General features: G+C 43.5%; 1 protein-coding gene across 3 annotated transcripts in view; it reads right to left on the bottom strand.

The window, feature by feature from the left end:
• GDPD2 (glycerophosphodiester phosphodiesterase domain containing 2) overlaps nucleotides 1–18,144 on the bottom strand; it is a 104,214-nt gene that overhangs the window by 60,839 nt on the left and 25,231 nt on the right. Inside the window, exons 1-2 of one of the 3 annotated variants that reach the window (XM_073640944.1) lie at nucleotides 689–802; nucleotides 303–405 (exon numbers count right to left, since the gene is read on the bottom strand). In XM_073640944.1, the coding sequence (XP_073497045.1) occupies nucleotides 303–398 (96 nt within the window). In that variant the 5' untranslated portion in view covers nucleotides 399–405; nucleotides 689–802. Of the gene's footprint in view, nucleotides 1–302; nucleotides 406–492; nucleotides 595–688; nucleotides 803–18,144 lie in introns of those variants that run through there. The other 2 variants (XM_073640943.1, XM_073640942.1) reach the window with 2 other exon arrangements.

Genomic DNA, 18,144 nt, shown 5'->3' with positions numbered 1-18,144 from the left:
TCTGATACATGTGTAACAATTGTTGTTCAATTATCTTTCTGGGTTTTGTTTCATTTTAAAATGATATAATAGCAAAACAAGGTGTAATGTATAAGAACATGAGGTCCGAATATCATCAGATAGAAATAATAATAAAAAACACCATTGTAGAAGTATCTGACATACAAGTAAAAAGCATATAACACATAACATGTCCCCATAATAAAGTCTCATAATTGTCATTGGAACAATATGGAGATACAATCAGAGGCTCCCAGAAATAACACGATATCTGTTCTAAAGATGTCATTTTATTGACTTACCGTGTTTGGAGGTTCCCTCTTGACGCTTTTACATGAACAACTATAAAAGAACCTTAAGCAAAGAGGACACGATGGGCAACAACTGCACACAGGCATCTTTTATCTAATAGAAAAAAAAATGGAAAAATGGTTCCTGTTAAAATGAATATGAGAGAAAAGAACAGAACAACAGTTCCAGGTAGTATCTCACCAGCACGGAGCACAATACTATCGCTAACACCTCTACAGAAGGCAGGGCGAGAACGTTTCTGCTAGTGCAGATGAAAAAACAAAACGTACAGAACAAGTTAAACCAGACTGGGAGGGTAACAAAATAAAAATGTGACAATAGTCTGAGGAAGCCCCTCTCCTGTGCGCGACACAATGAAAATGCAAGGAAGACCCACCGCAGACTACGTTTGCTTCTTGGAGTCCATCAGCAGTGTTATTCTGAGGAGGTCACTCACAAGAGATTTATACAATAGCCTAAAGCTGAGGGGAATAGCTCTGGACTGGTTAGGAATGCATGTTTCAATGTGAGAGTCGAAGATGGCTCAATACTTCTGTACGTCATTATGACTTGAAGACATTTCTACACAGATATGAACATCAGGGCTGTGGAGTCAGAGTCGTGGAGCCGGAGCCCATTTTGGTGGAGTCGGTATAAAATGGACCGACTCCTAAAATATATAATAATTTGGGTACAGTAGTTCAATGCAGTTTGTGGGGAATATTTTTTTTTTATAAGAATTTGGGAAAGTTATGAAATGTCCTATAAATGTCTGCCCTATTCCTGATCTAAGGGTCTAGACTTTTAGCTGAGATGAATCTGTGCTACAGTAAATTTATCACTTAAACATGAGCCATGTATGAGGGAGTCGGAGTCGTGGAGTCGGTGGCATGGAAATTGAGGAGTCGGAGGTTTGGCTTACCGACTGCACAGCCCTGATGAAAATCACAATACATTTTTTCTAGAACAATTGAATTTGGTAAAAATTGAAAATACTTAAAAATATGCCAATCCCTCACAACCCCTCACCAAGGATATCAATTAATGCAATAAGCAATGTCTTTCATCCTTTATGAACCTATATAATACTTTTATGCCAAAAAAGACAACCGTATTTTAAGAGCGATACTACTATAAGGCAATACTCACGCGTTGCGTTTTTGCTGCATTTTTTTTGCTGTGGTTTTTTTATGCAAATCAAAAGCTGTGTTTTACAGTACCAGCAAAAGCTATGAGATTTCAGAAATCTCATGCACACACATTGTTTTTTTTTTCCTGACTGAATTGGAAAACTGCTGCGATTTTTAAAACTGCATCATGTCACTTCTTTCAGCATTTTTTCACCCATAGAAAGAAACGGTTAAGTGCAAAAATGCAGCAAAACACACAGGTATCAGGTTTTGCCGTGTTTTAAGTGAAAAAAAGCATGCATAATATTCTCAGATTTTCCCAAATTACCTATATGAATTGCAGTCATTGTAATTTTCCAGTCAAATAACTATTAGAGTACAATTGAAAGGTTTTTGTACAAACTGCCTATGATAACAGTATATTTTTAAATAAATAAAAAACTCAACTGCACTCAAAATGCATGTTCCAAATTATTATGCACAGCAGAGTTTTCAACCTTTTCATTTTAATAAAGAACAAAAAAAAAATGGTCATTTTTGAAATTATAAGCATTAGCAGGTTATTACAAACTGAAATCAAACAGTTTTCAACTCAAAACTTTATTCTAGGTGATGTAACATTTGCACATAGGACCCTTTGTTCGAAAGGAGCTTCTGAACTCTCTCGTCCATTGAATTTGTCAGGTTTTGGATGGTTTCTGCTTTAATTGTTTTGCATGAGGACAGAATACCCTCCCAGAGCTGTTGCTTAGATGTGAACTGCCTCCCGCCATCATAGACACTCCTTTTGATGATGCTCCAGAGGTTCTCAATGGGGTTGAGGTCAGGGGAGCATGGGTGCCACACCAATAGTTTGTCCCCTTTTATACCCATAGCAGCCAAAGATGCAGATGTGTTATGTGCAGCATGAGACGGGGCATTATGCATGAAAATGATCTCGATGGTCCAGATGGATGGAGTGGAGGATGGCTGGTTGATGGACACCCCATGCAAACACGGCTACGGCGCTAACAAGGAGGAGGTGGAGTAATGTTTTGGGCTGGAATCATGGGGAGAGAGATTGTCGGCCCTTTTAGGATCCCTGAAGGGGTAAAGATTAACTCCATAATGTATGCTGAGTTTCTTAAACAGCACTTCCTGCCATGGTTCAAGAAGAAGAACCGTGCATTCCGCAGCAAGATCATTTTCATGCATGATAATGCCCCGTCTCATGCTGCACAAAACACATCTGCATCTCTGGCTGATATGGGCATAAAAGGGGACAAACTTATGGTGTGGCACCCATGCTCTCCTGACCTCAACCCCATTGAGAACCTCTGGAGCATCATCAAAAGGAGTGTCTATGATGGCGGGAGGCAGTTCACATCTAAGCAACAGCTCTGGGAGGGTATTCTGTCCTCATGCAAAACAATTGAAGCAGAAACCATCCAAAACCTGACAAATTCAATGGACGAGAGAGTTCAAAAGCTCCTTTCGAACAAGGGGTCCTATGTGCAAATGTAACATCACCTAGAATAAAGTTTTGAGTTGAAAACTGTTTGATTTCAGTTTGTAATAACCTAATGCTTATAATTTCAAAAATGACCATTTTTTTGTTCTTTATTAAAATGAAAAGGTTGAAAACTCTGTTGTGCATAATAATTTGGAACATGCATTTTGAGTGCAGTTTGAGTTTTTTATTTTTTTAAAAATATACTGTTATCATAGGCAGTTTGTACGAAAACCTTTCAATTGTACTCTAATAGTTATTTGACTGGAAAATTACAATGACTGCAATTCATATAGGTAATTTGGGAAAATCTGAGAAAATATTATTTGCATAATAATTTGGAACACAGTGTATGTGAAGCCCATTTATTTTTGTGATTTTCCAAAGTTTAAACAATTATGTCTTGGTCTCATCACCTGAGAACAGCAGTTTAGGATTAGTACAATTTTATTAAATTAGTGAAATGTACACATTGGCCGAGCAAGGTGTGAAATTGAACAATACCTGGTCAACTCAATGGCAGACCAAAGTGTGAAAGTAAACCGTGTCCTACAAACTCAATGTTCTGCCAATGTCTTAGATTAACTGTTCACCACCAATTCACCTCCCCCTACTGTTACATTTGTAATTGTGTATTTTTTCATTAACTCATTAACTTTTTGTTCAGAATAGTCACTATTTTTTCAGACATAAAAATCTTTTTCCATTAAGGTCTAAGGGGTAACGTTTCTCCCTGTGGAGAGTTAGACACTGGCTCTGGCATGTCAAGGTAAGGAGGCTTATTCACCGTGCAATGCTCCTCTGGGAAATTTAATATGCAAATTGCCTCTTCAGAGAAAAAGGGGACCTGAACTCTATAGCGCCATCTATTGGAAGCAGCAATCCTACAAGTCCCAATCAACCGTTTAATGAGTCGTGCAATATGACGTGCCAACAGCCCGAAACACCGTGTCTGCAAATTGAGATTCTGATTTGGCTTTTATCCTAAGTCATATTGAACGACTCGTTAAAGGGATGATTGGGACTTGTAGGATTGCTGCTACCAATAGGTGGCGCTATAGAGTTCAAGTCCTTTTTTCCACTAAACAATTTGATCAAAATTACCCTTTTTTCCATAAATGGTTTTATGGTTTCACATATGTCTTGCGTTGGTGACCTAACACCTTGATTTGTTCATGCTTCTGTGGTGGAAGCAAAGGGAACTTTGGGTTCCTGAAAAACGCAGCAAAACCGGCTTTTTGTAAGCAGCTTCTTTAGGCTATGTGTCCACGTTGCATTTATGAAGCAGAAAATTTCTGCTTCATTTCTGCAAGTCCTCTCCCGGAAAAACGCATGCGGAATTCCGCACGCGTTTATCGCGCATTTTTCGCGCGTTTATCACGCGTTTTCCACATGCGGAATTGCCTTGCGTTTTTTATGCATTGGACAAAGGCAATTCTGCTTGCGGAAACGCAAAATTAAATGACATGCTGCGGATTTTTGAACGCAGCATAAACGCTGCGGAAAAATCCGCAGCATGTGCATAGAACTTGCGGAATCCCATTGGGGACCATGGGGTGCGGGTTACCAAGCGTTTCCGCTGCGGAAATTCCGCATCAAAAACGCTTGAAAAACGCTACGTGGGCACACAGCCTTACTGCCAAGAGATCAGGTTTTGCCTGCAGAAAAAAAAAGGCAGCTAAGTATCTACCGTATATTCCGGCGTATAAGACGACCTGGTGTATAAGACGACCCCCCTACTTTCCTGTTAAAATATAGAGTTTAGGATATATTCACCGTATAAGACTACCCCTTTTCCAACGCATACAAAACACCGGTAAAAATTAAAAAAAAAACAGATTTGAATTTAACATGGTACTTTTTTAATTTAAATTCTTATGACATGCAGGTATATAGCAGAAAAACTGTCACTCATAAACATATTAAAATAGGGGGGACCCCACGTCATTTTTTGGGGGGGTCCCCCATTCTAATAGCTAGTAAAGGCTAGGTATTCAGCTGGGGGCTGATATTAGTAGCCTGGGAAGCTCCGTGGGTATTACCCTCTTCCCAGACTTCAAACATCTGCCCCAGCTGTCTGCTTAACCTCCGCTAGAGACTATAATGATGGTGGATCCCACGCCAATTTTCTTTTTAAAAAATCCTTTATTTTAACACTAAATGACAATTGAGGGGTTAATAAAGATGCAGTCCCTAAATTATTAATTTTGTAATTAATTTTTCCCAAAAATGTTGACGTGGGGCTTCGCCATATTTTTGTGTCCAGCCAGGTACAGCAGGCAGGAACGGGCTGCACCCAACCACCAGCTGCCTATTTGTACCTGGCCGGACACAACAATATAGGGAAGCCCTTTTTTTTTAAATTATTTCATGAAATAATTAAAAAAAAAAATACGTGGGGCTTCGCCCTATTTTTGTGTCCAGCCAGGTACAACTAGGCAGCTGGGGGCTGGAATCTGCAGCGCAGGGAGGCCCAAGCTTTCTGGGGCCCCCCCCCGCTGCAAATTGCAGTCCGCAGCCACCCCGGAAAATGGCGCGTTCATAGAAGCGCCATCTTCTGGCGCTGTACCCAACTCATCCAGGGCCCTGGTGCGGTGGCTCACTGGGTAATAAAGGGGTTAAGGCCAGCTTGGCATTATCAGCTGGCCCTAAGCCCAAAATTCATGGGGTCACGCCAATATTAGACATGACCACCATGAATTTCTAGTAAAGTAATTAAAAAAAACACAACACCCAGAATAAAGTCCTTTAATTGAAATAAAGACACAATTTTTTAATGTTCTAAATTAAACCATACTTACAGTCACGCCCATTCCAGCTGAAGCCAACGATCTCCTGTAATAAAAGTAAAATAATAAAGCAACCTCATCCTTACCTCTCCATGGTTCCCAGGACCGGTCCAGCTCTGCTACATTCACATGACAGGCTGCACCGCAGCAGAACGCTGCCGTTCAGCTTGCCATGAGGCAGACACTGAGAAGCGCAGGCATGCTTGTGCTCCTCAGTGTCTGACTGTGACGGCATCCAGATGAGCCGAGATCATGTCCAATGAACTCGGCTCACCTCATGCACGTCACTGACAGCGTGGGAAAATTCTCCTGCTCCCCGCATGCGCAGTAGAAGTTTCCCACGCTGTCAGTGACGGACGTCCAGGAGGTGAGCTGAGTTCATTGTCGGCTCATCTGGATGCCGTCACAGTCAGACACTGAGGAGCGCAAGCATGCCTGCACTTCTCAGTGTCTGCGGGATGACAGGCTGGATGGCAGCGTTCTGCTGCGGTCCAGCCTGTCATCTCGATGTAGCAGAGCTGGACCCGTCCTGGGAACCATGGAGAGGTAAGGATGAGGTTGCTTTATTATTTTACTTTTATTGCAGGAGATCGTTGGCTTCAGCTGGAATGGGCGTGATGGTAAGTATGGTTTAATTTAGAACAATAAAGATTTGTGTCTTTATTTCAATTAAAGGACTTTATTCTGGGTGTTTGTGTTTTTTTTAACTTTGACTATGGGGTTAGTAATGGGGGTGTCTTATAGACGCCTCTCCATTACTAACCTGGGCTTGATGTCAGCTGGCATTATAAGCTGACATCAACCCCAGCCCTATTACCCCCTGCCACCGCTACAGGGCAGCGTGGAAGAGCGAGGCTAAGTGCCAGAATTGGCGCATCCTATGAATGCGCCATTTCTGAGGCGGCTGACGGCTGGTGTTTCTAGCCTGGGAGGGGGCCAATATTCATGGCTCCCTTCCTGGGCTATTAATATCAGCCTCCAGCTGTCTGCCTAGCCTTTGCTAGTTATTAAAATAGGGGGGACCCCACGTCATTTTTTTGGGATCCCCCATTTTAATAGCTAGTAAAGGCTAGGTATTCAGCTGGGGGCTGATATTAGTAGCCTGGGAAGCTCTGTGGGTATTACCCCCTTCCCAGGCTTCAAACATCTGCCCCAGCTGTCTGCTTAACCTCCGCTAGAGACTAAAATTAAGGGGAACCCCACGCCAATTTTTTTTTTAATAAATCCGTTATTTTAACACTAGATGACAAGTACAGTAATCAACACTGTCACTGTACTTCATATATATGTGACTGACATGTTTCTATCTATCTAATCTATGTGTGATGCTCTATCTTTCTGTTCTAAATTGTCGGGTACAGATGCTGAATTGCCGGCCGGCTTTTTTAAAGAGACGGTGCATGAAAACACTATTATTTGTTTTAATAAATCCTTTACACTAAATGACAAGTACAGTAAGCAACACTGTCACTGTACTTCATATATATGTGACTGACATGTTTCTATCTATCTAATCTATGTGTGAAGCTCTATTCTTTCTATTCTAAATTGTCGGGTGTCGGCTTATGCCGCTGCTGAATTGCCGGCTTTTCATATATTGTCACAGAAGCGATGCGAACTTCCCTGCTCCGGACACAGCGCAGCGCTTCTGTGACAAGTGAAAGCTGTCGGCACAGAAGCCCTGCGCTGTGTCCGGAGCTGGGATTACGCAGCGATGTGTCAGTTTCAGCACAGAAGCGCTGACTGTCTGGACCTACCGCCGCCGTATTTTAACTCCCTCCACCTTATATTAACTCCGACATGGCAGGGATACGGCCACGGCAGCTTATTAACACCCCCAGAGTATCCCCGCATGTCAATTTTTGAAAGTTCAAAAGCATTACCGGCGTATAAGACGACCCCAGACTAGACAGAAGATTTTTCAGTCTTCAAAAGTCGTCTTATACGCCGGAATATACGGTATATAGATTTTTCTGGCTAGAAGATGCTCATCCTCATCTTTTATGAACAGTAAATTTACGTATCAAAGTTTTTAGTAACCAGGGAAAGGTAGCTACTTAAATTCCAAAACACTCCTAGGAGAAAATCTGCAGTTAACCAGTTCTGTGCACTCTTATCGTACAGGTATAACATTTTTTGGAGTTTAGTTATTTCTTAAAATTGAGCAAAGTTCTTTAGTACTTACGAAACCAGCAAGTTTTATGAGCTGGATGCTAACATACCAATAAACCATTTAGATCTTAGAAACAATTGTAACATGTATGGGCCTGAGAAGAAACCAGAATATGGCGTTCAAGATGAAAACTAGCTAAAAGATGGCAGAACCAAAAGAGGACAGAACCTGGAAAAGCGTACTTATTATCCACAGAAATGCATCAAACAAGAAAATACATAGGGTCCGAATTATCAAGACCAGCGTTGTTCATGTCGGTCTTGATAAGGGGATGTGCTGGAGTCAGACACTCCTGATTCATGAATAGGCATACGCCTCTTCCTGCATCAGGAGCGTCAGACAAGTGGCCTATATCTTCCCTGCTGGAGCAAGATTTGTGGCGTAGCGATCGTGGTTGCGCGTTATGAATTTGACAAGCAGGGGTCGCTGTGTCCCTTTCCGCTCAAGCTTCACCCATTTTGTAGGAGCTGGACAAAAATGGCTTGAACTCCAAAAGACGCAAAATTTTGGTGCAGCCCTCAGTTGCCCCCAAATTATGTGACTTTTCAAAACTTTTTAAGCCAGAATACTAGCGTAAAAGCTTTGATAAATTGGGTCCTAAATGTGTGAATGTGTGTTACAATTGCAATCAAAATTATTCAGCTCTCATTGCAAATTAGGTTTATTAGCAGGAAATCCTGCGTGCAGGCGCCGGGCAGCATAATAACGCTATTAACCTGCAGATTTACCGCATATCTGCAGGTTAACAGTGTTATTTCTGGTGACAGGTTCCCTTTAGAAAAAAATTCAGAAAGAGTGTTCAATACTTTTTCCCTATATCATTTCTCATTTTTACACATAAATAAAATCATAGATGTACATAAATTATTTGCCAGTGTGGATTGGATGAGTTGTTACCAACATCTGGTGAGAATTTCATGTCAATAGCATCTTTAGAAATATATTTACTTAGAAAATTGGTGATGTGTTCAATACTTATTTCACCACTTTTATATTTATACAGGTAAATGAGATCGCCTAAATTTAAGAATCCTAAATTTAAGATGCGACCTTAAAAGCATTTGCAGTTATACATTTTCTTACAATGGACGCTCCTGGCATTATTTGCACAAATGGCCCCCTATCAGGGTAGTACACTTTATACTGCGTTTAACCGCCCACCCCAATAAGGAGTCTAAACTCACCAGTGGGCTGTCACCCATGTGCTACCCTCCAGATGCTTCAGCAGTGACATAACATTGGCCAACCCATTTTCCCCCAAATAGTGCCCTTTAATTCAAGTGCATTTAAATGCGATTTATATTCTGTCCCCTCCTCCAGGAATAACCCACTAAATTATTTGGGATGAAATGGAGAGGCTATAAATCATATTATTCTTCCTCATTAAAATCAGTGAGTGACTGCTGGAGAAATACCACCACCACAGGTACTGACCAAAATGCATGTAACAGGATAAGATAAAGATGGATGCAGAAAAAGCTGAATCCTGGAGGACACTAATGTTATACTGCCCAATGTTTTTTTTCAGGGAACTATGATATTTTAGTTTTGCACTTGCATCCGTAAGTCTGTTTTGATGAACTTTCCATCAATTACCGTCCATCAGTACAGATATCACGCTCTTTTTTGCTTTAACTATTCAAATATTAGGAATGAGGAAGTTATCACACGCCTCTAGGATTACACAGGCATAGACTTGTATCTACAGCTACTGTATTAGAATGTAATGAGAACTGCTGAAATTATTCCTGCCAGACTGATTTTTATACAAATTCTCTCTTGTTTAGTCCTGGCGGATGTATTATACACTAGTAAAAAAAAAAATATATTATATTATATACATACATACATACACACACACATATACATATATACACACACAGTACAGACTAAAAGTTTGGACACACCTTCTCATTTAAAGATTTTCCTGTATTTTCATGACTATGAAAATTGTACATTCACACTGAAGGCATCAAAACTATGAATTAACACATGTGGAATTATATACTTAACAAGAAAGTGTAAAACAACCTAAAATATGTCTTATATTCTAGGTTCTTCAAAGTAGCCACCTTTTGCTTTGATGACAGCTTTGCACACTCTTGGCATTCTCTTGATGAGCTTCAAGAGGTAGTCATCTTCCAACAATCTTGAAGGAGTTCCCAGAGATGCTTAGCACTTGTTGGTCCTTTTGCCTTCACTCTGCGGTCCAGCTCACCCCAAACCATCTTGATTGGGTTCAGGTCTGGTGACTGTGGAGGCCAGGTCATCTGGCGCAGCACCCCATCACTCTCCTTCTTGGTCAAACAGCCCTTACACAGACTGGAGGTGTGTTTGGGGTCATTGCCCTGTTGAAAAATAAATGATGGTCCAACTAAACGCAAACCGGATGGAATATCATGTCGCTGCAAGATGCTGTGGTAGCCATGCTGGTTCAGTATGCCTTCAATTTTGAATAAATCCCCAACAGTGTCACCAGCAAAGCACCCCCACACCATCACACCTCCTCCTCCTCCATGCTTCACGGTGGGAACCAGGCATGTAGAGTCCATCCGTTCACCTTTTCTACGTCGTACAAAGACACGGTGGTTGGAACCAAAGATCTCAAATTTGGACTCCTCAGACCAAAGCACAGATTTCCACTGGTCTAATGTCCATTCCTTGTGTTCTTTAGCCCAAACAAGTCTCTTCTGCTTGTTGCCTGTCCTTAGCAGTGGTTTCCTAGCAGCTATTTTACCATGAAGGCCTGCTGCACAAAGTCTCCTCTTAACAGTTGTTGTAGAGATGTGTCTGCTGCTAGAACTCTGTGTGGCATTGACCTGGTCTCTAATCTGAGCTGCTGTTAACCTGCGATTTCTGAGGCTGGTGACTCGGATAAATTTATAATCAGAAGCAGAGGTGACTCTTGGTCTTCCTTTCCTGGGGCGGTCCTCCTGTGAGCCAGTTTCTTTGTAGCGCTTGATGTTTTTTGCAACTGCACTTGGGGACGCTTTCAAAGTTTGCCCAATTTTTCGTACTGACTGACCTTCATTTCTTAAAGTAATGGTGGCCACTCGTTTTTCTTTACTTAGAATTTGTATTATGGCAAGAAAAAAGCACCTAACAGTCTATTCAGTAGGGCTATCAGCTGTGTATCCACCAGACTTCTGCACAACACAACTGATGGTCCCAACACCATTTATAAGGCAAGAAATCCCACTTATTAAACCTGACAGGGCACACCTGAAAAGTATATAATTCCACATGTGTTAATTCATAGTTTTGATGCCTTCAGTGTAAATGTACAATTTTCATAGTCATGAAAATACAGAAAAATCTTTAAATGAGGTGGTGTGTCCAAACTTTTGGTCTGTACTGTATATATATATATAAAAAATTCAAGCGGTTTCCAGTTTTTTGAAAAATTGATAAACAATTCCAGTGATGTAAAAATAACAAAAAGACAGAGAGTACCCACATTACAGCACCAGCTCGCTACCGCTGCAGACAATTATTGGGGTCTGAGGCGTGTGCAGTATACATCAGTAAAGCACAGCGATTGACTGCAGTGGTGATGTGAGCCCTTGACGGGATTCATTGCTGTAGCCAAAACGCAGAGACCAGAGCATCGGCGCAGAGCCAATGAGGATGAGAACCATCTGTCTTTGTTATTTTACATTATAGGAATCTTTTGGAGTCCATTTTTCAAAAAGTGGATAATCCCTTTAGGTTAGGGGCACATGATGACTTTTTTTTCAGGCCAATTTCGCTCCGGAACCTGCCTGAACAAGAACTTAAAGAACCGCTAGAAAGAATGAACATGATGCACAGCAATGTAAAAACAACTTGCTCTGCATATGTTCCATCTTTTATCACTTCTAACTGCTTTAGGCTTCGAAAACCAGAAAGCGGTTATAAGAAGTTGCATGTTCATTCTTTGGGCAGTTCACTATTTAAAGTTTAAATGACAAAGAAAAAAAAATTTGAAATCTTGGCGTCTGAAAGAAGTTATGTCTTTTAGACGTCAGTGGACCCACAAAGTTTTTAAAGCAGAAGAAAAACGTTAGTCCTAAAGTGTCTTCCTTGGAGTCTCTTTTGATGTTTTCTCGGCAGCATTGCCACCAGCATCTTTTTCCAAGAATATGCCTTCCCAGATGCACCACCAAAAAGATCATGTTGAATGATGTTGCAGCCAGCAAAACCACAGAGTCTCCAGACTCTTATACCGGTCATGTGTGCTCAGTGTGAACCTGCTTTCATCTGCCAATGGTAGACCTCCTAAGTCTGGTAAATACCAATCGAGCTGCATGGCTCTAGTCTGTGAGCACAAGTCTCAATACAGGACATTTGGCCCTCATGCTACCCTCATGGAGTCTTCTTCTGACAGTTTGATTAGAAACATGCACACCAGTACCCTGCTGGAAGTCATTTGGTAGGAGTAAATACCGATCTTGCTGCTAAGTTGATGGCCTTCTGTGGCCGTTTGGCTCTCCTCATGTAAAGGGCTATGTTCTATGCAGAGAGACTGGCAACGCCTCCTTTCATTGAAAATAATCTCTGGAGGCGGAGTCTCAGGGAGATCAATGTCCGGCCCATAGATCTTAACAGTTGATTTACATATTAAGAAAAATGTAGCTTTTTTGGGAATAAGACATCAGATCGCAGAAATCAAGGTATCATTTTATTTAACTTTCTATGACCTACATGCCCATACAGACAGCTTAGGAGGGTTGATGATATTGACAGATGCCCTTTAACCCTTTTACCACCTTGGGTTTTTCAGTTTTTGTTTTCTGCTCCCCTTCTTTCCAGAGCCATAACTTTTTTTATTTTTCCGTCAATATGGCCATGTTAGAGCTTATTTTTTGTGGGACAAGTTGTACTTTTGTACGATACCATTGGTTTTACCATATCGTGTAGTGCAAAAAGGGAAAAAAAAAAAGTGCAATTCCACAATTGACTTTTGTTTTTCTTTTTTTACCATGTTCACTAAATGCTAAAACTGCCAATATGATTCCTCAGGTCATTATGAGTTTGTTGATACAAAACATGTATAGGTTCTTTTTTATTTAAGTGGTAAAAAATAAATCCCCCCTCCAATAAAAAAATGTGCCATTTTTCTAGAGCGATGAGTCTCCATTTTTCGTGATCTGGGGCCGGGTGAGAACTTAATTTTTTGTGCGCTGTGGACGTTTTTATTGATATTATTTTGGGGTAGATACAATGTATTGATCGCCAGTTATTGCATTTTAATGCAATGTTGCAACGACCAAAAAAATGTAATTCTGGGGTTTTGATTTTTTTTCTCGTTACACCGTTTGCCAGTCTGATTAATTATTTTTTCTTATTGATAGATTGGGCAATTCTGAGGGGGGTGATTTGAACTTTTATATTTTTTGAATATTTTCAAAAACATTTTTTTTTCTTTTTACTTCCTTCAATAGTCTCCATGGGAGACCAGAATCTGTGATCTTCTGATCACCTGTGCTACACACCGCAGGGCTGAAGCCCTCATATGTTTGTTTAACAAAAGTGCTCATAGCCGATCAGCTATGACAACCACAGGGGTCTCCTGCAGACCCCGGGTTCTCATGCCAACCCATCGGCAACCAGCGATGATGTGACGGGCGCACCGATGGGCAGGTCTTATGAGGCGCTTCCGGCGTGTTCATGTTAAATGCCGCTGTCAGAGTTTGATCAGATCAGCTGTCATGTCGCCGAAAAGGTGCGGGCTCATCGCCGGAGCACGCGCCAAAGAGGGGGATGCGACCTTGGATGTACTCATACGTCCAAGGTCGTAAAAGGGGTTAAAGAGAAGCCATGGTCAGAAAATGACCTATTATTTAAATTGGGTTTTTATGTTACATGTGTTTTTTTTTTTTTATATAAATGTTTTGTTCACATCACAAACATTAATTAAAAAAAAAAAAATTGTAATCTTACAAATTTCATAATAGCTGATGGACTTTTTCACACTCATACTAGAGTAAAATATATTTCAGCACTCAACGTGCTGTGAGTAAATAGTTTATATTTCTATAATTCTTAGCATACATAAATATATATAATAGCTGTACAACTAATAGAACTAAGATAAAAATAGAATAAACTACATAGATAAAGTGATCAGAAATCTGTTCCAAAGGATACTTAAAAATATAGTTTGAAAAATTATAAAAACTATTTAAAATGTAAACAAATAATGTAAAGAAACAGAAAAAATCTCAGCTTCATAATGAGTCTTGGCATCCGTGTGAATGATAGGTTACTTGCAATTCGGGGTTCTATATGATGCAAATTGCCTTGAATATGATGACGGTTGCATTTCCGTGGCCATACACACAACTCCACATGGCCATAACAGAAAAAAAACATGTAATGGATCTCAACATATCATCTTAACCAACGGCTTGGGACAGCTCATAGAGTCCCATGGCTTTCAGTATCACCTCTATGCTGATGACACACAGATCTACCTCTCTGGACCTGATATCACCTCCTTACTAACCAGAATCCCACAATATCTGTCCACTATTTCATCCTTCTTCTCTGCTAGATTTCTAAAACTTAACATGGACAAAACAGAATTCATAATTTTTCCTCCATCTCACTCAATCCCTTTAACAGACCTTTCCATCAAAGTAAATGGCTGCTCACTCCCACAAGTTCGCTGCCTCTGGGTAACCCTGGACTCTGATCGCTCCTTCAAACCACATATCCACGCCCTTTCTACTTCCTGCCGACTCCAACTCAAAAATAGCTCCCGGATCCTCAACCATGAATCTGCAAAAACACTAGTGCATGCCCTCATCATCTCACGCCTCGACTACTGCAACCTCCTGCTCTGTGGCTTCCCTTCTAACACTCTTGCACCCCTCAAATATATCCTAAATTCTGCTGCCCGACTAATCCACCTGTCATCCTGCTATTCCCCAGTCTCTCCTCTCTGTTAATCCCTGCACTCCCCATTGCCCAGAGACTCCAGTTCAAAACCCTAACCATGGCATACAAAGCCATCCACAACCTGTCTCCTCCATACATCTGTGACCTAGTCTCCCGGTACTTACCTACACGCAAACTCCGATACTCACAAGATCTCCTTCCATACTCCCCTCTTATCTCCTCTTCCACAATCGCATACAAGATTTCTTTCTCCTGTGCATCCCTCCTACTCTGGAACTCTCTATCCCAACATGTCAGACTCTCTCCTACCGTGGAAACCTTCCAAAGGAACCTGAAGACCCACCTCTTCCGACAAGCCTACAACCTGCAATAACCCTCGCCCCAACACACCGCTGCACGACCAGCTGTACCCCCACCTACTGTATCCTCAACCACCCCTTGTAGACTGAGCCCTCGCGTGCAGAGTCCTCTATCCTCCTGTACCAGTCGGTGACTTGTATTGTTTATGTCACGCAAGGTGTGGGAAAGACTTAGTGCAACACAAAGGGAAGAGTGAAAGGGAGCCCAGACTCTAGGAAAAGGGGGAAAGTGGAGACCTCTGTAGCATCGGCATCTCTGCCCCCGGCCAGGCAGAGACGCAGTCCCTCTCACCTCTCCGCTCCCAGCGTGGTGTCCTCCTGCGCTCCTCTTCCTGCTGCGGCCGGTGCGCGCAGCTTCCCGGGCACTGTGTTTAGGGCGCGTGCGTGCTACCCCTCTCTTAACCGGGCCGCGCGAGCCGTCCTAAGGAGTCCCCGGTCAATAGCCAGAGGACCTCCCATATATAAGGCACCTCCTCCAAAATGGAGGTGCCCGAGCAATAGTTGATGCACACTATACTTACCTCTGCTTCAGCCCTCAGGTCCAGTTGCCAGCCTGACTACTGTTCCAGTCCGCGAGCCTGACTACTCTCCAGCCCGACAGTCTGTCTTCCGTTCAACCCGCCAGTCTGTCTATGGGCAAGTCCGCCTGCTTACCAGGAAGCACCTGCCAGTTACCTGCCTGCTACCTGCCGTGCCTGCTTGCCCGCTCACCTGGGAGCACTCGCCTGTTACCTGCTTGTTACCTGCTAGCCTACCTGGAGGCTCGGCCGTCACTTGCCATGGCTACCTGATAGCCTACCTAGAGGCTCCTGCTGTCACTTGCCGTGACCACCTGTCTACTAACCTAGAGACTTCAGCCTGCTCTGCCGTCACGTGCCGTGACCACCTGTCAGCAAACCCAGAGACTTCTGCCTGCTTGTTGTGCCCATCCGCTATACCGGTCAGTCCCAGTCATCTGACCCGTGGGAGCCACCTGCTCTCTTACAAGGTCGTCCCCACAGTAGCACCTGGTCCCTCTGCTCGGTCCTTCCCTGGTCACGGAGTCGTTAGCCGCCGTACTACCAGGGTCGGTCTGAGTTGATACTTAGTTACGCCCCTCTGGGTCCCTCCTTGTACCGCGGCACAGAGGTTCCACCTCCCGGATCCGTAACAGTTTGCTCAGGCCATGGAACCCGGTGGCTCCCAGACCCCCGCAATCTCCAACCTGCACCAGGAGGTCTTACGTCAGAGGGCTCAACAGGAGTCGATCCTGTCCTACCTGTGGTCTGTTAACTCTCGCCTAGGTGCATTGTCCGATCCGTCTGTGTCCTTCTCTGGTCAGGCAGCGCCTACTTCCGCGGCACCACAATCTAGTCCCATTATGCACTTTGAACTCTTGGCTCATCAGTTCATCTCCGACCGGGCCAAGGTGGCATTCATCATGTCCCATCTCACTGGGGAAGCACTGGCATGGCTAAATCCCCTGTGGGAGAGAGGGGATCCCCTAGTGTTCAACCTATCATCTTTCCTCGCTGCTTTCCGGAAAGTCTTTGATGAACCAGGACGAAAATCCTCTTCAGCCTCCTCTCTGCTACGTCTCCGCCAAGAGAGTCTCACCGTGGGCCAATATGCCATACGGTTCCGTACCCTCGCTTCTGAGCTTGCCTGGGATAACGAGGCTCTGGTGTCCATCTTCTGGGAGGGTCTTTCCAGCCGGATAAAGGATGAGCTAGCTGGTTGGGACATTCCTACCACCCTGGATGACCTGGTGTCACTCGCTACCCGGATTGACATCCGGTTCCAAGAACGCACCAAAGAGACTACCCGGGAGAGAAAATTCCTCCGTCTTGCTTCTACTCTCCAGAGACCTGCCTCTCAACCAGTCACTCCCCGGGCGCACTCGCCCGAACCTATGCAGATCGACCAGACCAAGATGGTCAAATCTCGCCAAGAGTCACGTCGAGCCGAGGGGAGCTGTCTCTATTGTGGCAGTAAAGAGCACCTGATCCGTTCCTGCCCGGAGAGGTCGGGAAACTTCAGTGTCTGGGACCGCTTGGAGAGGTCGTCCTAGGCAAAAGTAAGCCCTCTCCATCCCTGACTTTGTCTGTCTCTATCTCCTGGGGAGAGAACCGTCTCTTTGAAATTGCTCATCTGGATTCTGGAGCTGCTGGAAACCTCATTTCCCAGTCCCTGGTAGAGAGATACCGAATTCCCACCAAACCTCTGGCTGAACCATTGTCCGTCGCCTCCGTGGATGGAAGACTCCTTCCGGTGACCATCCTGCTCGTCACTGAGCCCCTAACCCTGCAGGTGGGAATGCTGCACTCGGAGAAAATCTCCTTCCATGTGCCGTCCGGACTCTCTCACTCCCTATTGCTAGGTCTACCCTGGCTCCAGACACATGAACATGTGCTGAACTGGCAATCCGGTGAAGTACTCCGGTGGGGGCAAGACTGCCATAGGACCTGCCTGATTCCGGTTCGCCCGTTTCGTCCACCACCTACCCCAGCTAATTTACCTGGTCTACCGGCTCCTTACTGGTCCTACGCGGATGTCTTCGGTAAAAAAGAAGCAGAGACACTGCCACCTCATAGGCCATATGATTGGTCGATCGACCTGGTACCTGGCGCCACTTTACCCCGTGGGCGTATTTACCCGTTGTCGGCGGTCGAAACCCGGGCCATGTCTGAGTACATTGAGGAGAATCTGGCTAGGGGATTCATCCGGAAATCTACCTCCCCGGCTGGAGACGGATTCTTCTTTGTCAAGAAGGATGGCTCGCTACGCCCCTGTATTGATTATAGAGGAATCAATCAGATCACGGTAAAAAACAAATATCCCCTGCCGCTCATCTCCGAGTTGTTTGATCGCCTTAAGGGCGCCAGGATCTTTTCCAAGCTAGATCTGCGTGGAGTGCATAATCTGGTCCGAATCCGTCAAGGAGATGAGTGGAAGACGGCATTCAATACCCGGGACAGTCACTATGAATACCGTGTGATGCCCTTCGGTCTCTGCAATGCTCCCGCTGTCTTCCAAGAATTGGTCAACGACA

The sequence above is a fragment of the Phyllobates terribilis genome, unplaced genomic scaffold (assembly GCF_046119375.1).
Source record: "Phyllobates terribilis strain yellow unplaced genomic scaffold, ASM4611937v1 Scaffold_7__3_contigs__length_470593459, whole genome shotgun sequence".
In the NCBI taxonomy this organism is placed as follows: Eukaryota; Metazoa; Chordata; class Amphibia; order Anura; family Dendrobatidae; genus Phyllobates; species Phyllobates terribilis.
The sequence above is the reverse complement of the archived record's forward strand: the minus strand, read 5'-3'. Positions and strand labels throughout refer to the sequence as shown.